This window comes from Mya arenaria, chromosome 15 (genome assembly GCF_026914265.1).
Source record: "Mya arenaria isolate MELC-2E11 chromosome 15, ASM2691426v1".
In the NCBI taxonomy this organism is placed as follows: Eukaryota; Metazoa; Mollusca; class Bivalvia; order Myida; family Myidae; genus Mya; species Mya arenaria.
In genome coordinates, this window is record NC_069136.1 from 8,872,605 (window position 1) to 8,896,818 (window position 24,214).

At 36.9% G+C, this 24,214-nt stretch overlaps 1 protein-coding gene across 2 annotated transcripts; it reads left to right on the forward strand.

The window, feature by feature from the left end:
* Nucleotides 1-661: 661 nt before the first annotated feature.
* On the forward strand, nt 662-23,584 carry LOC128220451 (E3 ubiquitin-protein ligase RNF13-like). 2 transcript variants are annotated; one of them, XM_052928854.1, is made up of 12 exons: nt 662-769; nt 4,230-4,311; nt 9,345-9,425; nt 10,026-10,142; nt 10,830-10,914; nt 13,578-13,686; nt 14,045-14,153; nt 15,215-15,308; nt 16,097-16,177; nt 16,656-16,736; nt 20,850-20,975; nt 21,687-23,584. In XM_052928854.1, exons 2-12 carry the CDS (start codon nt 4,234-4,236, stop codon nt 22,112-22,114), a joined length of 1,389 nt encoding a protein of 462 aa, XP_052784814.1. In that variant the 5' UTR covers nt 662-769; nt 4,230-4,233; the 3' UTR covers nt 22,115-23,584. The 2 variants fall into 2 exon arrangements, with proteins under 2 accessions (XP_052784814.1, XP_052784815.1); XM_052928855.1 differs by lacking the exon at nt 10,830-10,914 and adding an exon at nt 12,139-12,220.
* The last annotated feature ends 630 nt before the right edge of the window (nt 23,585-24,214 follow it).

The window sequence follows — 24,214 nt, forward strand, 5'->3', positions numbered from 1 at the left end:
AAATACCAATGCTAATGCCTCCTTTTCAGGAACTGAATAGTTTTTCTCTGCACCTGATAAAGTTCTAGAAGCGTACGCAATCGGCCTCTTGGAACCGTCTTCCGTATTGTATGACAAAACCGCTGCAACTCTATACAGCGATGCGTCAGAGGCCAATAGTAGCTGTTTTTCAGGGTCAAAATGAACTAACAAATCTTTAGATGCCAAGAGCTTCTTTGATTGCGGAAATGCCTGATTTTCGTTCCCGAGCCAATGTCATGCTGCCTCTTTCACAAGTAACGCATGTAACGGCGTCAAAATATGTGATATATGTTCTTGAGAAACATAATGATAACAGTTAAGAATTCCCAGATAACTTTGTAGCTGCATCTTGTTGCTGGGTGCTGGCATTTCCTGTATAGCCTTTACCCGTGCAACTCCCTTTGCTGTGAGCTTGTGTCCTAGATAGATACCGGTCCTCGTTTTCTGAGAAGATAACTACAAAAGGAAGAAGAGGAAGAGGATCGAAGAAGAAGAATAGGAAAAGCAGAATGAAGAAGAAGAAAAAGAGAAAAAAACACTATGAATTTATTAAAGTACATATCCAGTCCGATTTGTAGCAAAGCTTGACGATAATAGTGCAATGTAGCCACTTTGTCAATTTTACAACAACCATATTTCACAAAAGATCACAGGACACCATTACGAAAGTCTTGTTGATAAACAACACATTTGTTGAAATCGAATCATGTAACACAGCAGAACCAGTGACACTTTGTTAAACATTAAGGTTAGGAGATAGCTTAATGTCTCTTAGTGTTATATGCGTTTCAAATTACTTTTTTCTTGTATAAACAGTTAAAGTTTACATCTTAAAACATTGATAATTATCAATGTTAAGTTTAACAGGAACTTATTCCTGAAAATGTGATGTCATGGAAGAATTTTGTCTCCAAGCAATGTTGAAAAAGACATTATTATTGCTTTGAATGTTTGCCTGTAAAGATTCGTAAAGACTATGTACCACTACAACTGTTAACTTCAATATCGTACCATTCTTCGTATCGCATATTAGTCCAAATAATTGTACGTTGACGGATTTTTTTTAGATTTTTGATATGGCAAATCCTTCACGTACAAATTGTTTAGTATCAAAAGTGGGTAGTTGTTCCGATCAGGATTCCGGGTTAAAGCATATAGCGTCTATAAAATATCATAAAAACAAGAAATATTACCAGATAATGTTATTTTATATTAGTTCCGTACACAATTTTTTTTTTTATCCAATTTATAATTATGAATTTGACGGCTTTTCTTCATTTCGTTCTGTCAAAACATAACGATATATACATGAAGGGCACCTGCAAGGCTTCAGGGCACAGTTTTAAATCGCTCGGAACATTTCGGCCATGGCCGAGTTGTTACGATTGTATAACGAGGTCTATCTCGAAGCTTTGTCGGAGGAGGCCGAGTTATTACGATTGTATCGAGTTGTTCCCCTTCGCATAATTGTTATCTGTGTCAGTCAACTTTCGTTTTATTGGAAAGGTAAACAACTTGTTTTAATGCATTTAATGCTTGTTTAGTGCAAAATAACATTTCACTTACATGGTAAAATATTAATATACCCCTTTATGATCAATTTCAACCATAAAATACTTCACTTAAAACAATTTAAATATTTTTAAAACACCCCCGTTTTTTGCACATTCCCGTTTAGACGTTAGGGATTGGAAGAATCCCGTATAACACGTCTATTATTTTAGACTAATCGCATATAGATGTTTTTACAGTTGTTTAGTATGTGACATATCCTGTGGTCGTAAATGGTGGCAACAGGGTACTTAAAATAGAGTGTAAAACAGCTTTTTGAACATACAAATTTTGTAAAATTGTGTTTTTTAAGAAAAATTTTTTAGAGCCTGTCTGTTTCCAACAGTTATAAGCTCAATGAGTCCATTAGTTTTTCCTTCACACATAAAATATGAAATAATATCAATGAAATATAAATGTCGCACATTATCTAACCAAATTGAAACAATGTAAACCATTGTGAATTAAACTGAATTGTATAAATTTACATCTAGGTATTTTAATAAATATAAGATTGATATGATTTATCAGGGTTTCCGGCAGGAATTTCATAAGGCATGTCGGAAGGGGAGGGTTTTGGAGGGTGTCCCCACCCGACGTCAATTTTTTTTTATTTTCGTATCCAAAATGGTGCAATTTCCTGCATTTTAAACAAGTTTACAGTTATGTTCCTATGATTTAGAATTACCAACTCAAGTCCGATTAACATTAAAAATATTTTTGAAAAGGTTTAATGGTTTCTCTTTATTAATTATTGGTATTTCTCAAGTTTTCCGACAATACAATATCGACGATATCGATCGACTCATGTTTCGTTTAGTGCGGGTATTATTTATATTGACACAGTTGACGTCACAGCAAAACGTGTAAAGCACGCTGCATGCTGGAACACAAAAGAGCCCGGAGCAAAGTGACTGCACGTGGGTGTATTCGTATTTAAAGTTGCAACAGCTAATATTTTCAAAGCTGGGTCGGCTAAATAATAACTTAAAGGGAATGTAATGAGTATTTTCAGATTTATTTATCTTTTTTCTAAATAAATTAAAAGAACGATAAAATAATCAAAGTTTAATAATAAGCAACACAAAATATAACTTTACACTAAACTAAAGACGGGAACGCGACTCAATTACATACGACGACATAGCATAACCCTTGTTTATAATAACACAGATATCTTAACACGGTTCTCAATTACAATTTAATAGTTTAATAATTGGTTAACAAACGGACTCGGGATTAAAAAACAAAATAAAACGACACATGATTTATGTTACGGAAATCAATTAACACTTATTGTTTACTTTGCGTTCATAGATGATTATAGGGATGAAGGCCGCTTTATGACAGTGGTGTTTTTCACACATTCCCATTTTGATAAAGAATAGGAAGTGTTTGGTTAATTGCACTGTTGAACCTCACCGACACGCCTTCATGCTGTCATCGATCCTGAATGGCTGATACAAATGCCATAATGGTCCCGACACGCCTTCTGGCTGTCAGTCAACCGTTGCAATCGCAACAAAATTGTGTATTGTCAAAACTGATGATTGTTTTGATAAGGCTTGTCGCTGTGCGAATTAAAGCATGTCGGCATAATTAACGCGTGTCGGTAATTAGCCTTGCCAGCGGAAGGCACGTCGGGCCCGACAAGCCATAAAGGGCTGGCGGAAACCCTGATGATTTATTATAAAATAATCTGGATAAATACACATATATTGAAAGTCTGGGTGTTTTCATTGTTTAGTTGTGATTTTTGAAACAAGAATAACAAAGAAATACACAATACATACACAGAGCAACACATAAACATTAAGTAATGAAAACCAAAATGCATATACACATATATCTCATAAATATTTTCTTACTTAATGTTACATGATGAATTTTCATAAAGTGCTATAACAGACAACAGTTTGCAGAAGTATCATTAATTGTAGAAAATATATACCATTGTTGTTTTTACTGGGCATTTGTTGGGTCAATATCATGCTCTAAAACTAGGGCTACTTCGAGCAAGCGTTTTTGGTGATTTCTCGCATAAAAATTGTCTAAATCGCATTAAAATTACATAAGGGTGATATTCTTGTGCTCGTTCGCAGTTGAAGTCTTTCATCTGTATATTTGTGCCTTTTCGCTCTTGTTTTTTATCGAAATTACAGCGTCAATATAATTTATGTGCTCTCTTGTTGTTTATGAAATGACTGATTCCCTGTCGCGTATAGTCTGCATATATATGCCTTCTACACTCTTGTTTTCAGAGTAGTTTTGTTTACACCTGTTTCAATCTGCACTTTATAAATGTCTTTGGGAGCAATTCCCTCATTGAAAGTTTGACATAGACTTTACACTGAACACTGTTTGAAAATTACAGAATTTGATGTGTAACAAATTTTTCGCCATCTAGTTCAGGGTTTGGCAACTATAAATCTCACTGAAATTATACAAGGAACAGGCTCATACCTGAGAGGTGTTCATAAATGGAACTGAACAGATAAATATCACGAGGGCTCCTAGGAATGAAGCCCTCCTGATTCGCGATGAAATGACCCCCACAACTATTTAGTTATGCATTTCAAAATAATTTCGTCAGATCAATTCAATAAAACTGAAGAACATTAACAATGATATGCTTCAATGTAATTTATCTGTTACAGCACAATGTCAGGGCCAACACTGGTGGCTGTTGTATTGGTTGTCCTTGGACTTGCCGGCCAAGTGTTAGGTGATATCCTTGTGGTAAGTTCCTGACTTGTAATGAAGAAGAAACTGGAAGGGTTGCTGGTAGGCATTGCTAGAAACTTTAAAGTCTGGCAGGTGACAAAAATAGTGTGTAATGTTAAAATGTGTACTTAAAGATTGATCATGCTTAAGATTGACTACACTTTTTCATGTGTTTGTACCATGCTTATTCAGCTTGCAAATGCCATGAAGTGCTCTAGCAATATGAGTCGGCCCTCCTAACGGTTACATTTCATTATTCATCATGATTAAAAATGAGTAAAATGTTTTGCAGTTGAGTTATTTATTGGTAAAGAAAGGTTGATATTGACATTATACACTTGTAAAAAAGATAAGCTGATAATAAGAACATTGTTAACCTTTGGTTCAATGACATTGTATTGACATCCCACTTCAGTCAGAGCGCTGTATTAAAATAAAATAAACAAATTCTGCAGATTATACAATGAAAAAAGTTTGGTTGTTGTCAAAGCCTTCGCAAGGTACATAACATCTGGATTGAGTGTCAATCTAGTGGGAGTATCAGCCTTGTTACAGGCTGAGTGGAACCCTGGTTACAGGCAATAGTGCACAATCTGAGTGTAACCCTGGTAACGGGATAATGCTCAGGCTGAGTGTAACCCTGGTAACAGGGAATAGTGCACAGACTGAGTGTAACCCTGGTAACAGGAAATAGTATACAGGCTAAGTGTAACCCTGGTAACTGGCAATAGTGCACAGGCTGAGTGTAACCCTGGTAACAGGAAATAGTATACAGGCTAAGTGTAACCCTGGTAACTGGCAATAGTGCACAGGCTGAGTGTAACCCTGGTAACAGGAAATTGTATACAGGCTGAGTGTAACCCTGGTAACTGGGAATAGTGCACAGACTGAGTGTAACCCTGGTAACAGGGGATAGTGCACAGGCTGAGTGTAACCCTGGCAGCAGGGCTTAGAGGATAGACTGAGTGTTACCCTGGTATTAGGGAATAGCGCACAGGCTGAGTGTAACTATGGTGCTGGGAATAGTGCACAGGCTGAGTGTACCCCCTGTCACAGGGAATAGTACACAGGCTGAGTGTACCCCCTGTAACAGGGAATAGTGCACAGGCTGAGTGTACCCCCTGTGACAGGGAATAGTACACAGGCTGAGTGTACCCCCTGTTACAGGGAAAAGTGCACAGGCTGAGTGTAACCCTGGTAATAGGGGATAGTGTACAGGCTGAGTGTAACCCCGTAAGACAAGGAATAGTGCACAGGCTGAGTGTAACCCTGGTAACAGGGGATAGTGCACAGGCTTAGTGTAACCCTGGCAACAGGGATTAGAGGATAGGCTGAGTGTTACCCTGGTATTAATTAGGGAATAGCGCACAGGCTGAGTGTAACTATGGTGACAGGGAATAATGCACAGGCTGAGTGTAACCCTGGTGACAGGGAATAGTGCACAGGCTGAGTGTACCCCCTGTAACAGGGAATAGTACACAGTAGTGATGTTCCGACGATCGATTATAATCGAAAATCGTTTGGTTGGGCCTGAAATCGGCGACAATCGATAGTATTTATATAGTAAGTGTTCAGTTGACAGCTTTAACAAAATGGCTGATGAAAGCCACAATGAGCAAGAAAATGAACTATTTTTTTATGCAACAACACTTAATAACTTCAATCATAGACATAAGGTATATGCATATAATGATTAAGAGTTTAATACTGTACATGAATATAACTACAACTCAAGTACTATCTAGTATTTTAAAAACCGATTGTACTATCGATAATCGGTTACTTGAGTGGAACTGATCATTGATAGTAAAATTGCAACCGATTCTCAACACTAGTACACAGACTGAGTGTACCCCCTGTTACAGGGAATATTACACAGACTGAGTGTACCCCCTGTTACAGGGAATAGTGCACAGGCTGAGTGTAACCCTGGTAATTGGGGATAGTGCACAGGCTTAGTGTAACACTGGTAACAGGGGATAGTGCACAGGCTAAGTGTAACCCTGGCATTGGTTAATAGTGCACATGATAAGTGTAACCCTGGCTACAGAGAATAGCTCAAAGACTGATTGTAACCCAGGCTTCAGGAAATAGTGCACAGGCTTAGTGTAACCCTGGCTACAGGGAATAGAGCACAGACTGAGTGTAACCCTGGTGACTGGGAAAAGTTGACAGGCTGAGTGTAACCATGGTAACAGGGAATATTGCACAGGCTGACTGTAACCCCCTGTAACAGGGAATAGTACACAGGCTGAGTGTACCCCCTGTTACAGGGAATAGTGCACAGGCTGAGTGTAACCCTGGTAATGGGGGATAATGTACAGGCTTAGTATAACACTGGTAACAGGGGGTAGTGCACAGGCTAAGTGTAACCCTGGCATTGGTGAATAGTGCACATGATAAGTGTAACCCTGGCTTCAGGGAATAGTGCACAGACTGAGTGTAACCCTGGTGACAGGGAATAGTTGACAGGCTTGAGTTTAACCCTGGTGACAGGGAATAGTGCACAGGCTGAGTGTAACCCTGGTGACAGGGAATAGTGCACAGGCTGAGTGTAACCCTGGTGACTGGGAATAGTGCACAGGCTGAGTGTAACCCTGGTAACAGGGAATTGTGCACAGGCTGAGTGTAACCCTGGTAAGGGGGGATAGTGCACAGACTGAGTGTAACCCTGGCTTCAGGGGAATAGTGCACAGGCTGAGTGTAACCCTGGCTTCAGAGAATAGCGCAAAGACTGATTGTAACCGAGGCTTCAGGGAATAGTGCACAGACTGAGTGTTACCCTTGCTACAGGGACTAGTGCACAGACTGAGTGTAACCCTGGTGACAGGGAATATCTTAAAGACCGATTGTAACAGAGGCTTCAGGGAATAGTGCACAGACTGAGTATAACCCATGCTACAGAAAATAGCGCAAAGACTGATTGTAACCGAGGCTTCAGGGAATAGTGCACAGACTGAGTGTAACCCTGGCTACAGAGAATAGCGCAAAGACTGATTGTAACCGAGGCTTCAGGGACTAGTGCACAGACTGAGTGTAACCCTGGCTACAGAGAATAGCGCAAAGACAGATTGTAACCGAGGCTTCAGGGACTAGTGCACAGACTGAGTGTAACCCTGGCTACAGAGAATAGCGCAAAGACTGATTGTAACTGAGGCTTCAGGTAATAGTGCACAGACTGAGTGTTACCCTGGCTACAGGGACTAGTGCACAGACTGAGTGTAACCCTGGTCACAGGGAATAGTACAAAGGCGGAGAGTAACCCTGGCAACAGGGATTAGTGGATAGGCTTATTGTAACCCTGGTTACAGGGGATAGTGTACAGGCTTAGTGTAACCCTGCTTACAATGAATATTGCACATACTGATTGTTACCTTGGCTACAGTAAATAGTGCACAGACTTAGTGTAACACTGGTAATAGGGGATAGTACACAGGCTAAGTGTAACCCTGGCATTGGTGAATAGTGTACAGGATAAGTGTAACCCTGGCTTCAGGGAATAGTGCACAGACTGAGTGTAACCCTGTTAACAGGGGATAGTGCACAGGATAAGTGTAACCCTGGCTTCAGAGAATAGTGCACAGACTGAGTGTAACCCTGTTAACAGGGGATAGTGCACAGGATAAGTGTAACCCTGGCTTCAGGGAATAGTGCACAGACTGAGTGTAACCCTGTTAACAGGGGATAGTGCACAGGCTAAGTGTAACCCTGTCAATGGGGAATAGTGCACAGGCTGAGTGTAACCCTGGCTACAGAGAATAGCTCAAAGACTGATTGTAACCCAGGCTTCAGGAAATAGTGCACAGGCTGAGTGTAACCCTGGTAACAGGGGAGAGTGCACAGGATAAGTGTAACCCTGGCTTCAGGGGAGTAGTGCACAGACTTAGTGTAACCCTGGTAACAGGGGATAGTGCACAGACTGAGTGTTACCCTGGTAACAGGCAATAGTGCACAGGCTGAGTGTAACCCTGGTAACAGGGGATAGTGCACATGCTGAGTGTAACCCTGGTTACATGGAATAATGCACATACTGAGTGTGACCTTGGTTACATGGAATAATGCACAGACCGAGTGTAACCCTGGTGACAGGGAAAGTTGACAGGCTGAGTGTAACCATGGTAACAGGGAATAGTGCCCAGGCTGAGTGTAACCATGGTAACAGGGAATAGTACACAGGCTGAGTGTACCCCCTGTTACAGGGAATAGTGCACAGGCTGAGTGTAACCCTGGTTACAGGGGATAGTGTACATGCTTAGTGTAACCCTGCTTACAATGAATATTGCACATACTGATTGTAACCTTGGCTACAGTAAATGGTGCACAGGCTTAGTGTTACACTGGTAATAGGGGATAGTACACAGGCTAAGTGTAACCCTGGCATTGGTGAATAGTGCACAGGATAAGTGTAACCCTGGCATTGGTGAATAGTGCACAGGATAAGTGTAACCCTGGCATTGGTGAATAGTGCACAGGATAAGTGTAACCCTGGCTTCAGGAAATAGTGCACAGACTGAGTGTAACCCTGTCAATGGGGAATAGTGCACAGGCTGAGTGTAACCCTGGCTACAGAGAATAGCTCAAAGACTGATTGTAACCCAGGCTTCAGGAAATAGTGCACAGGCTGAGTGTAACCTTGGTAACAGGGAATAGTGCACAGGATAAGTGTAACCCTGGCTTCAGGGCAATAGTGCACAGACTTAGTGTAACCCTGGTAACAGGGAAATAGTGTTCAGACTGAGTGTTACCCTTGTTACATGGAATTATAAGTGAACAGAGTGTAATCCTGGTGCAACCTACCCTGGCTCCTTAATGTTTTCCACAGTCACATTGGATGAACGATGATTAGTACTTTTAGTGTTGAGGCAGGAGATCAAACCTGGTTCATCTTGGTTGACTGTCAGTGTCTTACCGCTAAACCACAGATCCAGTGATGGCTTCTATTAAACTTATAAATATATAATATAATGTAGTATCATGGTATAAATGGCATATATTTAATGCAGAATTGTTTATGTTTAATATAGTGTGCATATTGGTTTGTTTTACAGAGAAAAGAAAATGAGACCATTACTTACTTTGATGATATGATGTCCATGTTTGGCCCAAGTATTAGCAGTAAAGGTGTAAGGGTAAGTAAATTCAGTAAGTGTTTTGAAGTTGAAAGCATTTGGCTGCAAAAGAAATTCCATTATTTCAGTGTGTCAAAAGTAAATCAGAAATATATGCTGTTATAAGCTTATTTATAATTAGGGTCTTTTTTGACAATTTGACATCTGTAGCATATACATGGGATACACTTGTAGATTTGGTTTTATCCCCTTCGAATTTAACTTGTGACAAGCAACTTTTTAGAGACAAATGCATTATCATTAGTTTTACATCTTTAAAAAATTGTTTGTTTTTGCGACCAGACCATCTCCCCAAAAGTGCTTTGACACCAAGCAGAAGTCATAATTTAAAGAAAACTCTCGGCGTAAGAAATATGGTTGGGTTTGGGCTGTGTAAACGTTGAAGGTTTATTTTGGCGGTGGGGAATTAACTTGAGGTACTGTATGGCGCCCTAAGATATTCACATGTTACTGGAGACTATACACATATATATGTAGCAATGCCCATTGATGTGGTTCGGAGAATTGTCCATTTTGCCCCTTGATCAACTGAGAAAAATAGTTTCACATTGGCATCAGCTTGTGTTGCTCTTTGTTAAGATCTCTCATTTTCACCTGCAGGGCTATGTGTATGTAGCGAGCCCGCTGGATGGATGTAGCGCAGTACAACCACCACCCATCAAGAACCTTAGCTGGATAGCACTTATTGCCCGCGATAACTGCAGCTTTGTGGAGAAAGTTTGTATATTTCTGTTTCCGCGATATTCATAAATTATATTGTTATATATGTATCACTTGGTGTAAGTTATTTATTGTATCATACTTTAAAGTATAGACAGAATATCAGGTTTTAGTTATAAATCAGAAAATAAACATGCTATTACTTACTTTTTATGTAATTAATAACCTATGCTTTGTATGGATTAAGCCAGTTTTTAAAAGGGGCAGGGTTCTGCAGAAAAGGGACAGACTGCTAGGGAAGTAGAGGGCACATTGTGCCTGACTTTTCATGAATTTGACAAAAGTTTCAAAGTAATAGTTAATTAAAGTTATATGAACTTTTCAATACGGGAAGTTGCATTCGCACTCAAGTCGAATAAAAAACCTCCTGTATACAAAATGAACAAAAAGTTAAGAAAAAAAAATCAATAGGTTACCATTGGCGATGTTTATACAGATTAATGATTATTTAAGTGACGACTAAAATCCCTCTTGAAACGGCCCCCTGGCTTTGTATATTGTTACAAGGTCATGCTTGATAGATTATAACAATGCTAATTATCATTAGGAATGAACTGGATAATTTACTAATCGTGTTACTATGAAAAGTTTAGATGTTGGTTGTAACAGCAATTTTTTGAAAAAAACAAAGCATATGTTTGAAACAATTGCCTTCAATAACTTAAAAAATGGTTGCCGTTATAGGTGAGAAAGGCTCAGAACGCCAATTATAGTGCGGCCATAGTTTACAACAGCTATTCCGACGATGATGTGCTATCAATGGCAGGCGGTATGATCTGCTATAACTTACCCTTGTGCAGAAAGCAACTCCCTCTAATTGACCCCCTGGTGGCAAAATTACTGCGCTCTTGGGCGGATTTCTCGAAACTACTTAAGTTTATTATAACATAATTAATCATAGCTTGCTATTTTCCTTTTTCCATAATTTATTTAATATTTAATTCTTTGGAAGTTTTTGGTCTTTTTATGGTGGTTACCTGTCGATACTCACAATTAACTTACTTTTTTTCATTGAGAACATGTCTAATTAAGAAATTTTGCTTATCAAAATAAGCTACTTAAGCCAGATTAACTTAAGAAGATTTGAGAAATCGGGGTCCTCACTGTTCAATGCACTGTTATTGAGTATCAAATGAGATCCTTTTCTTCTTTTGCATTTCTGCAGACATACATGTATATTGCATTCCATCTTGTTTTCAGTGGCCAATTTGTCGAATTATTTAAAACCATAGGGATATTCCTTTCCATTATTTTGTTTTGAAACATAAATGTTCACCTTTGTAGGATTTTGCATTCAGCTTGTCAAATTTCAGCTCATTGTGCAAATCTTTATTCTGACTATTAAGTTGTTTTAGTGTAATCCCAGTGCAAGTGTTATGTTATTGGGGTAAAGGGGTAATTGGGTTCTAGATATAAAAAAATGCATATGTAAGAAAACATTTCTTGTCTGTTTGAATCTGATTTAAGTCTAATTTAGAGCTTCAAGGATTATCTTAAAGTTATCCAAGCACCTCCTTTTTTTAACTAGGTTTTCACAAAGTGATCCACATCCTTGTTCAGGCGCCGAGATGTTCAGGCGCCGAGAGCGGTGTCAAACTAATGTATGGTATTGAATAATTTTTAGTTAGGTTTGGCCAAACAAGTGACTAAACTTGGTATGTAGAAGAGATTATGGTGACCTTGAAAGGGATTGCAATTTGGGCCCTTAAGAGTCAAGGTTAAGATCACCGTTTGTAAAAGATCTTAAAGCTTGAGGGAAAGGGGAATTAAATTTCCAGATGTGAATTTGAATATTTAGGGGAATGTCATTATTTGAAAGAAAATCTGAGCAGGGAAGTAATCATTGCACAGCTCTTGCTTTATGGAGTACAATGACTTGGAATATGTGATGAATATGTCTATGTGTGTAATCCTACAAACTGGCCACTATTTACTGCAAACTCTTACCTGCACTGCCTAACTCTGTACACATCCCTCTCCTCTTTGCCTGCAGGTCCGTAACGTCCAGAACTGGAGTGTCGCAGCCATCGTGTATAACCACCGCAATGATGACAAGATTATGACCATGCATGGAGGTCAGGCACACTGACACCTGTTAGGCTGTCGCTAAAGATTATAATTTGTTTGTTTGCAATGGCCTGAAAGGCTCACAAGAAACAGTATACATTACTGCCCTATAAAAGACCAGGTTCATTTTAAAGGGATATCTCAATGTAATTGTTATTTACCCTACATCTAATACAAACAGAGCATACACCGGTACATTACAGTTTCTACTGTTAGATGAACAAGTTCCATGATCATAATTACGTCACACTTTGTGAGGCCCCAATAGAGTTTCCCATGTTGATTACATTCATCCATTGACCAATAAATAGATACTGGACTAAGCAACTCATAGGGCCTCAAATGTTAAAGTCAGTAAAAGGAAAAATGCAGCTGATCTGTTTGGACAAAACAACATGAGATTTCCCTTCAATGATTCAGTGGCCTTCACCAAATAAAATAAATTAAATTGAAGGACTAGAAATTTCTAAATGCTTAACGAAATGCAATCTTCCTACCCATATTTGTTTGGCAATTGCAAGCAGACAATCTCTTTAGGACAGCCTTGAAATCTTGGTATCCGATACACAAATAGGTGGATTGTGGATGCCTGGTATCCCCGTATTATTTGAAAGAGTATTTTTGTGTAAAATTAGAAGATACAAAATTGTTATTATCTTAAGATACAAATAAAATGAATTGGCCTTGAAAAATTGCAAAATAGGACATTTTATTCCAATATCAGGTGAAATAAAGAGGAAAGATACAATCTGAAATAAATTAACCAAAGACTAACTTTTCAACTGATATGAATATTATGTTGGGTTGACAGCCATTTATCCTCATTCACCAGAGTAATGATGCTATGTGCACAACACAATCTTGCCATTGATTCAATCATTTGGCCATACTTAATATAACAAACGTTTTGATTGGTCAAGGATGATATCAGGAAAATGATCTATTTATAGTTTTGCACTTGATGTTACAGTGTTTGAATCAGAGGTTATATTTATCATGTTCAAACCTCTGATGAATGAGAATGCCCAGCTTCAGGACTAGCTTATTCATTGATCGGATTCCTATATTCTGGCATTTTCTGAATCATATTACACTCTGAAAACATTTCTACAATATAGCTTATATAACACTGATGAACCATTCTCTGATAAAAACTGTAATAACTTAACTAATGACATAACATTACTCATTTGCAATTAAGAATTTATAATGTCTCAGAAATAATAATCTTGTCATGATGTTAAAAAAAACTGCCTGTTTAATTATTTAAACTTGTGTGTTTGTTAATAAATTTTGTAAAAGATGTCCGAAGGGAGGGACAATCAAACTCCATCTGTGTTTTTAAACTTGTTGATAACTCTTCAGATGGGAGCGACATCATCATCCCATCTGTGTTTGTGGGCTGGACAGACGGGGAGTTGCTGAGGACGCAGTACTGCTTCAACTGTTTAAACCTTGAACACAAGTCTGGCACGTGAGTATGGCTTACCAGAATAATGAATGTTTTTATCTTCTTCTTTTTTACAACACTGAAGTATTATACCACAAAAATGGCTAAAGCTTTCAAAGAAAAGGGGTCAATTCAAAACAGTTTTTGATTGGATAAGTTGGTTTATTCATAAAATAAACAGATTTTTTTACATTATCTTATCTTTTCTGTCTATCCTTTAAAGGATTTCTTGTTCATTTCTTTTCTCAAAATTGGAATTAACAGTTTAAGTCAAAATGACAGAATTTTACCTATCAGAAAGGCCTTGAACCTTTTTCGGAAGTGGTGAGAAAAAAAATAAATTATATGCACATTGTCATCCGCCTATTGATGTTCTCTTCAGGTACAACCTCTTCATTGACAACCATGAGCCCCAGTATTATAACCCCTACGTCCTGTGGCCCTTTGCAGCTGTCGTGGGAACATGCTTCATCCTTATGATCATATTTATGGTATGTACAGCTAATTGAACTACTTGGTATGAGGAAGCTTGTTGAATGATGTGTGGAATGTCTGGATTTTTTAAATGTCTGGGTATTTTCATAGCTATGCTCTTATTGGCATCGTGGACATGCAAAAAAATCAACTTTAATCTTGGTATTTACTCAAAAACTCTTATTATAAGCAATATTCTAATAAAACTTGGTCAACATGTTGCCAGAGATAAATGGACCTATAACATGGTCTATAACTCGGGCTTTGATGTGTAATGCCCAATCATTGGCTGGAAAAATAAGAACAGAAGGGTGCTGGCATTCAGTCTGCAGATCTCATTTTAAATTTCTGATTTATTGTGAAAATAATTTACCGTAACCTAAATTTCCATTTATTCAAACCTTTGGACCGGCAATTTACTGGTAAATCAGTTTGATAGTTTCCACTTAGTTTTACTATGACTTTCAATTGACTGAAGTTAATTGTTAATGCATTGTTTAACATTATTATTGCATTGACCTACTAAAGAAATTTATAACTGTTACAGTTATGGTCATAATAAAAAAATAAATAACGGGTTAACATAATGCTTTTTAAGCCAGACACAGAAACCTTTAGAATATTGTCATTACTGTTCCCATTTTCCCTTTTGACGGGATCAAGCTAAGAACACCATTTCTGTTTCGGTATATTTGTTTGATATTCTCATTTGGAGGGTTTTGAGACTTTAAAAGGAAATCATCTGTATGATTATCATGATTTAAACTATATTTTATTTGTAAAACCAAGTTTAAGTGTAAAATTTGGCTATATCAGTTACGATACTTACGCTTGTTAGGCTTAATATTTTTCAAGTAATTTAGTCTAGTAGATTTGTAACATTTGTGAGGGTTTAACTTCTGTAAAATAAGAGAGTTATAACTTAGTGAAATGTTAATTTACTGTTGTTTGTCAATGATTATGTAATAGAGTAGCAAACCTTGGTGAATTTGACCAAAACCAAACTTATACTGAGGAGCCTCATTAAAACTACAATGCTTCATCGAAGATTCAAAGCTTCACTCTTGTTTATTTACAGGTTATCAAGTGGTGCAGGGACATTAACCGTAGACGCAAGTCACGACTGCCAAAGAAACAACTCAAGAAAATACCTACAAAAAAATTCAAGAAAGGTAATCTAATTGTTGTCCCTTTTTTATGAAATATATCAACTTATTTTACCTTGATTGTGTTGATAGTTAACAGCTTATTTTCACCACTCCCGAGTCTGCTCCCTGGATCAAACTCACCAGTACTGAGTGTCCAAGTGGCAGGCCACAGGAACGTTCTCCGACTGGGGATCGATCCCGGGACCTTTTGGTCGGGGGGCAGACACTCTACCTCTGAGCCATCACAACATGTCAGACCCTTCAGATTGACTTTTGAATAACATGCGTTCATTGGTCCTTTGGTACAAATGGTTCCAACTATATTAAATATATACTTTTATGTGATACAGATTGAGAGGATAATTGTGTTTGTTTCAGTGAGATATGAAATGTATTTCATTGATTGTACACCAAAAGTAATTTTTTCACAAGTGGCACAGTCATGAATGAAAATGTGAATTTTTGGTGTTCACGAGATAAAATAAAATTTGATACTGATATCTCATTGAAACAATCAGTTAGGGTTAGGGTTTAGGCTACACTGATTAAGACAGAAAAATGGGCCGAAATTAGAAAACAGTGACTGATATCATTATAATATTATTTTCCTGTTTTAAACAGTAAGATATCATCTTAATCTCACAGATATATTTCTTAAAACCACCGGAAAGCATATAATAAATTGACTTCTTGGTTACCAAATTTGGAATCCTGAACATTTCAAATATTGATGGTAGTCAGTTTTATCATAATTATTTTGATTGCGAAAAATATATATCTCCAATATGTTTTCAAATTCTTCACTGTTTTAGGTGATGAGTATGACTGTTGTGCTATCTGCCTGGATGACTATGAAGAAGGAGATAAACTCCGCCTACTGCCCTGCAGTCATGGTGAATGCATAATCTAGTTAAATGTTAAATTATCAGTATATACTAATTTCTTTAAGCTTGATTAAGGCGAAAGCTGATAGCTTATAGAATCATGCTTGTGTGATATTCCTGGGTAGAAACCAGAAGTCATGTCTATTTGTGAGGTCATAAGTTCCCTGGGGGAGATCGAACAAACTGGCAGACATCTATACCAAAGACATCTATACCACTAGACAACCATTACCCTTAAATAACAAAGTTTAATGACCTTAGTAAAAAATACGTACTGCTCTTTTGGTCGGAGCTAAATTGGTTTACACGATATTTAATATAAATATTTAAACCTCTTTTAATTTCATATTTCACAATATTTGTTGTGTTAAGCATATGATCTTCATTTGATGATTTTGGTTTTGGTGTCTGTTGCTAAACATTAAATGTTACAATTTAGTTTCATTAGAAATTTCTGTATTTTACTGTTATAAGTTGATATTTCCAGCTTACCACACAAAGTGTATAGACCCATGGCTTACCAAGAACAAACGCTCGTGTCCGATCTGCAAGAGGAAGGTCTTTCCTGGTAGGATTTATTGTTTCTTATACCATTTACCCCGGGTTATAAGATGCAAGAAAGTAAAAGACACATTGGGAAATTTAACACCAATGAATGGGAAATCCTTAACCGGCCGCAGATTTGATTAAAAACATTCGTTTAAACAATAGTTATTCATATAACAATAATTCATCAGCATATTCAAAGTAATTTGAAAAAGGATCAAAGAGATAACATTCAGCTAATATTAAAACTCTCCTTATTTATATCATCACAGACCTATAAACTCTGGATTGGAAACTGCCTACCTTGGTGAAACAATAATGAATAATGATTAACCTTCAATCCTAACGGCGTGATAGGCAAGTGCCGTGAAGTTCTGACATTTTGCACGCATACTTAGCAATTAATATGTTTGTTATTGTTGTATATTATCACAAACCTATTATGGACTAGTTTAGATTAAATTTAAGAAATGTTTGAATAGGTATGATAATTCATCTTAAGGATAGTGATCAACTAGTCTGTCTATTAAAGTCAGTTCGTCTTCAAACAGAGATTTTCTATAATCAACTTAATCAAAGTTATACCTTATTTTACCCTTAATTTAATTGAATAGATATAGTTGATTACCATGCAAACTTCATTGGGTAACAAATATTATTGTGTTTTTCATATATATTCGGCCATTTAGTTTTTTAGTTGTGATCAGTCTATGTCCGGCGTCCTGCGTTCGGCGTCAACAATTGGTTATAATCATCTTCACCTAAACCACTGGGACAATTTTGATGAAACTTCATAGGAATGATCCTTGGTTGGTGCTTTTTCAAAATTGTTCAAAGAAATGAATTCCATGCAGAACTCTGATTGCCCTGGCAACCTAAAGGAAAATGTCAACAATTGGTTATAAACATCTTCTTCTCCTAAACCCCTTGGACAATTTTGATGAAACTTCATAGGAATGATCTTTGTTTTTTCAAATTTGTTGAAAGAAATGAATTCCATGCAGAACTCTGGTTGCCATGGCAACCTAAAGGAAATGTCAACAATTGGTTATAATCGTCATCTTCTCCTAAACCACTTGGACAATTTCAATGAAACTTCATAGGAATGATCCTTGGTTGGTGCTTTTTCAAAATTGATCAAAGAAATAAATTCCTTGCAGAACTATGGTTGCCATGGCAACCTAAACCTAAAGGAAAAGCTTCAACAATTGGTTATTATCATCATCTTTTCCTAAACCCCTTGGACAATTTTATTGAAACTTCATAGGAATGATCCTTGGTTGGTGTTTTTTCAAAATTGTTCAAAGAAATGAATTCCATGCCGAACTCTGGTTGCCATTGCAACCTAAAGGAAAAATTACAAAACTTTTTTTGGCAAATACTATGAAGACTAGTGCTTAAATATTTGGTGTGTAACATTGTCGATTGGTTATCTACCATGTTTATTCAAATTATGCCCCTGGAGAAAAATTGGCCTCACCCTGGGGGTTACAAGTTCATTATAAATTCATTTTATTAAAATCTGATAGTTATGTAAGGTTTACTCTTAAGCAAGGGCAGCAAGTCTTGCTCTATGGTCTCCCTTTTTGTTAAAGATTCCACTACTTTCTATTTTTAGTAACAAGATTTTGAATTTTATTAAGTCTTCAACATAGTTTTTTCTGAGGTAATTTTTGTTATTTTTTTAGGTTCATAGATCAAATAATTATTATACATTTTATTCTTTAAAAGAAATTTCATTTTTACTTAATAATAAATTTAATAATCGGACTTTTCCATTGAACTTCATGTAAATTATTGTTCATGCAGATGCTACAATCTTATCTTCTTTCTGGATAGTGTTATTCACTTACAATGTATCTAAAGAATTTTCTTGTATTAACATTAGAAGGATTGTGATGTTGTCCTAGATGGGCAATTGTGATAATATTAATTGAAGGTGTTGAATGTGATCTGAATTTTGATTTTTAGAGCTTAAGGCAGTCTATTGATTTTATTGGATGGTGCACTGTTTGTTGTTTGTGTATCTATACTAAAAGTTCTTTCAGTGTGCAAGCGATTCAACATAGTTTTGTCAGTGTACAGACAATTGAACAAAGTCCTGTCACTGTGCAGGCAATTGAACAAAGTTCTGTCAGTGTGCAGGCAACTGAAAAAGTCCTGTCAGTGTGCAGGTATCTGTACCAAGTGCTGTCAGTGTGAAGTCAATTATCAAGTCCTGTCAGTGTGGTGCGCAGGCAACTGAACAAAGTCCTGTCAGTGTGCAGGTGAGAATCAAATTCTGTCAGTGTGCAGTCAATCATAAAGTCCTGTCAGTGTGCAGGCAACTGAACAAAATCCTGTCAGTGTGCAGTCAATCACCAAATCCTGTCAGTGTGCAGGAAACTGTGAAAAGTCCTGTCAGTGTGCAGGCAACTGCGACAAGTCCTGTCAGTGATTATCCAGGCAACATGTTTGACCAGTATGTTTTTATGCCCCCGAAGGTGGGCATATTAAAATCACATTGTCTGTCCGTCCCTTCCCTCCGTGTGTCTAGCTCAATAACTCATGTCCGTGCTGTAACTTTCTCTTGTATGGACATATTTTAAAATAACTTGCCATGTGTGTTTGACATACCAAGACGACGTGTCGCATGCAAGACCTGTGTCCCCTCCCTCTAAGGTCAAGGTCACACTTAGGTGTTTATTCACAATGGAATGCTGCATATAAGGACATAGAGTATACGTTGTCCTGTCGGGGCTGTTACTTTCTCTTGTATGGACATAATTTAAAATGACTTGCCACATGTGTTTGACATATCAAGACGACGTGTTGTGTGCAAGACCCGTGTCCCTACCTCTAAGGTCAAGGTCACACTAAGTGTTATTCACAATGGAATGCTGCAAATATAAGGACAAAGAGTATAGGTTGTCGTGTCCGGGTTATAACTTTCTCTTGTATGGACAGATTTTAAAATGACTTGCCACATGTGTTTAACATACCAAGACGACAGGTCATGTGCAAGACCTGTGTCCTTACCTCTAAGTTGAAGGTCACACTTAGTGTTTATTCACAATGGAATGCTGCATTTAAGTACATGGAGTATAGGCTGTCGTGTCTGTGCTGTAACTTTCTCTTGTATGGACAGATTTTAAAATGACTAGCCACATGTATCTGACATACCAAGACGACATGTCGTGTGCAAAACCCATGTCCCTACCTCTAAGGTGAAAGATACACTAAGTGTTTATTCACAATGGAATGCTGAATATAAGGACATAACAGTGTAGGCTGTCAAGTATGGGTGGTAACTCAGAGGCAATTTATAATAACTTGCCATATGTATTTGACACGTAAAGGCAAGATCAACTTTTCATGTACTTGTTCATAGGTCAATGTCACATACTGTGACAGCTCTTGTTCAATATTCTTTGAGAAACAAGCTATATTGGTAACAAAGGTTAAACTCTTTTACTCAGGTGAGCGATTTAGGGCCATCATGGCCCTCTTGTTTATCCATTTGCTATATTCGGCTATGCAGTATTCGTCCTGATGCGTGCTGACATTCGTCATCGATGTTGATTTGGAAAACAAAGCAAGGGAAGAAAGTTAGTCAGGAAATAAGCTATAAAGCTAGCTAGGGTAAATGATAGCTAAAATAAGAACATTTATCTGACAATAATGAATAAATTAATAAATGACTGACAAGAAATTCAGAAAACATATGCATGCACATTTATGCATTGGCAAACGTTGAATGTCACTTGACACCAACCAAGATACAAGAAGGAACTTTCATGAAGCTAGCATAACAGTTGCCCAAATAACAAATTAAGGATGCAATAATGCAAGATGTAAAAGTAACAAGGCAAGATGTACAAGTCAGAACGCAAGATGTAATTTTTGCTTCAATACCCTTCCATAGATAAATGAAGCACAATTTCTCCATCTGAAACAGTTCAAAATAATCTGAACAGGGCTAGGAAGGAGTTTCCAATCCATGGTTTATAGGTCTGTGATATAATACATCAATATGGTATAGACAAAACATTGTAGTTCACTTCCACACAAATCACCTGTCAGATTTAGATAATACATGTACTTAGGAAATATACATGGGAATATAAAATACACATGCTCATTGTGTACAATACAGGGGATGACCCAGACACAGAATCAGACAGCTCGGATGATGAGAGACCAACAGAGAGAACTCCGTTGCTAGGCAACAGTAGTGAGCCGAGTGGGCAGACTAACAGAAGATCCACGTTTGACAGTTCAGGTACAGGGCTAATTTTGTTATTTTATGAAGAGTTGTTACATTTTATAGTAATAATACATGTTCTTTTATTCATTTAAGTTATCGCCAGGTTTATACAATACAAACTGCTAAGAAAATGGGATAACCTCGCCTTTTATATTACCTCAAAGCCAATAACAAATTTAAGTTATAGTGAATACAAATATTTATAAAAGTTTGAAGCAAAGAGTTAGGACTGTTTGGAATATAATACGTCAAGTCATATTTGAGAGTGTTTCTGTCAATGCAATAACTCTCATATTGGAACAGTATCAAGTAGATCTTAACCATTAAATAACTAGCATGCGGATAAAGAACAATGCTTAACACTTATAATGCACTTTAGTTATTTAAGTTGTCCTTGACAACATACTACAAAACCGTATTGTTGCCCACTACCCTCATGATTGAAATAACATGTATATCTAAATCTTGTTCATAATTTTAATAACTCTGGTTTTGGGTGAAGTAACTATTACTTCACATAAGTGTACAAGGAGTTTAATAACTTTTCTACCATCACTCAAAGGTGCATCGGATTCTCTGTTTTCACCAACCTTCATTTACTCCTGTTTTCCTCAAGACCACTTTGTCTATCATTGTGTCAACAAGCATGACTTATATAAAGTTGTTTAATTTGTTGCACAATCATAGCTAAAAAAATAAGTTAATATTATCAAATTGATATTACAGGTTTACCCCCTCCTACTGGTGTTGTCCGAGTGAATCCAGGTCACACCTGCAGCCATGATTCCGACCAATCAGAGAGTGAGGAGGGGGCAGCGGGTGGAGTCAGGCATCTTAATCTGGGCCAAGAGAATCCTCTTCTCTCATTGGGCAGGGCACCAGTGCATGAAAAAAGGCCAGCCAATCAGAAAGTAGGATCTGAAGAGAAGCTGACCAATGAGAACCAAGCTGCTCCAAGTAGCTCAACCTATCAGGACAAGCATGAAACTGTGGTCACTGTAACCAATGAAGGGGCAGATAATTCTGGTTTTAGGAATGATGATTTCTCTTCAGAAGAGGAGGATGGAGATTTTGGTAACCCTGGTGATGCTGATGATGTTATGTATGTTGGGAAGGGCAAAGTGGATGAAAAGAAAAACAACGGTGTTGTCTGAGATTATGTACTTGGATTTTTTATTTCTGTATAACATTTGTGTATCAGTAATTTTGTACCTCTTTGATAAGTGCAGTGTATTCTTAAGGTAGATTTAGGATACCATCTACAATATATACAATGATAAAGTCAAATGTTTAAGATAAGTATCTGTGCTAGTATTTAGTACTAATCTGTTTCATGTAACTATAATGTAATACTATAAAAATGATATAAACGTAGCAGGGTACATGGTCAATAAATGCAAATCGAGTGATGCATAAATCAAATGAAACAATATTTTGCTGAGCAATTTTGATAAATTTAAGGTACTGCTGTAATTGATATGCTTGATATTGACATGATTTACATATGTATGTGTATATTTACTACCAATTATTTCTGATTACACACAAACATGTTTATAAGTGTGCAAACTTGCCCATATTGTAAGACCCAATGCATGAATATAGCAGACATTTTATATTGTCATTTTGAAACATTGTATGTTAAAGTTGATACAGGCTTTTTAAACATATTGATGAATTTATTGATGAATATATTAATCACCTTAGGCATTTAAAATGGGTTTTCTTTGGCATTAAGCATGTTTTGATGAGGAGCAGACATATGGCCTTATTTATGGTGTTTACCGCTTTAAAAACAGTTTTATCCTTGAGTGTTTGTTTATCTAAAGAGTGCTCCTGTTCTCAAGTGGTTTAAAAAAAGGACTAGTGCTGTACACATACAAACTTGGATTTGGAAGTTATATTCAAACAGTTTGCTTAAAAATTTTACAAAATGAGGGCTCTGCATGCACAATGCTGACAAGACTTCATAAAAAACAGGGGCAATTACCTCGGTCTTGAGATGAGCCTTCAAAAAGTATGTTTTTATTGTATTAGTAGAACTCCTGTACAATGAATTGCTGGTATTGTTAACATTAACATTAACGTTAACTCTATAAGCAAATGGAATTCTTGATAAACATTTCAGATGCTTCATTCTGGTCACTTCTGTTGATATTGATAATTTAGTGTTTATAGAGGCCTTCTTATGAGGGCAAATATGCTACAATCGCTGTTTCAAACCAATATTTCTGAGTAGTTAACTATTTAAAAAGTAATCCTTTTATTTGCTAGTTTAGGTCAAGTTAGTTTGGTTTGCAAGTATTCTTTTTAATGCCATATATGACATTCACTAATTTTTTTACGGAAACTCTCGGTCTAACAATCTTTTGTATAAGGCTGGTTGAAAAAATGGCGTGATAGTTTTTTGTTTAACTTTTACTGTGATTATTTCAATAAACTATTCCATATTTATGTACATGTATGCAGGTAAACCCTTGTGTTAGAACTACTTTGACATAAATTAATTAGCAAGCACTGAGTACCTGTTTTGTAAATATACTTATTTGTTATTAAGGATTTTTATAATTATGACTGTTAATTTGTATGTTTGCATTGTGCAATACACTGTATAACCTATTAAACTGACTTATGTTTTTTTGCCAAGCCTTTGCAAGGATTTCGGTATTATAAAGAGGAAAAGAAGATGAATGAAAAAAAATCCCTAGTTTTTTTAAACTATGGTAATGAAATGTTTGAATGTCATAATAAAGGAAGGCAAATTTGTATCGTCTAGAGCTAGAACATGGTGTAAATGATCATCTCCTTACAGCTTCACATTAAGATTTGTAGAAATCAGGCCAGTAGTTGCTGAGAAATAGCCCGGACAAGAATGGATCTAGATCACACTAGCTATGAATGAAAAGTGCCATAATTCTGATTGATTTGGACCCTGATATTATGCATCTCTTTTTTCAGCAAAGCTTTCCAAAAGCTTTCATTGAATTCAAGGTGGTTGGTTCTGAGAAATAGCCGGACACAAATAAAGGGATGGACTTGTCTATAAGACAGTACTAAATATAATTAAATAGGGCCCCAGCTCTGTAAAAATCACTGAGCTGGAATGTGCTGATGTAATATATGTGCTGATGTAATATATATGAGCATCTCCTTAATGAAGCTTCCAATAAGTTTTCATTGCATACAAGCTTGTGGGTGCTGAGAAAAGTTATGCGCATGGAATGACAGATGACAAACAATTTTCTGGAGCATGA

Excerpts from the sequence above, each read along its gene's own strand:
- LOC128220451 (XM_052928854.1), top strand. The coding sequence starts at position 4,234 with ATGTCAGGGCCAACACTGGTGGCTGTTGTATTGGTTGTCCTTGGACTT. Across the intron at positions 4,312-9,344 it reads TGTTAGGTGATATCCTTGTG|AGAAAAGAAAATGAGACCAT; the intron begins GTAAGTTCCTGA and ends TTTGTTTTACAG. Across the intron at positions 16,178-16,655 it reads CCTACTGCCCTGCAGTCATG|CTTACCACACAAAGTGTATA; the intron begins GTGAATGCATAA and ends TGATATTTCCAG.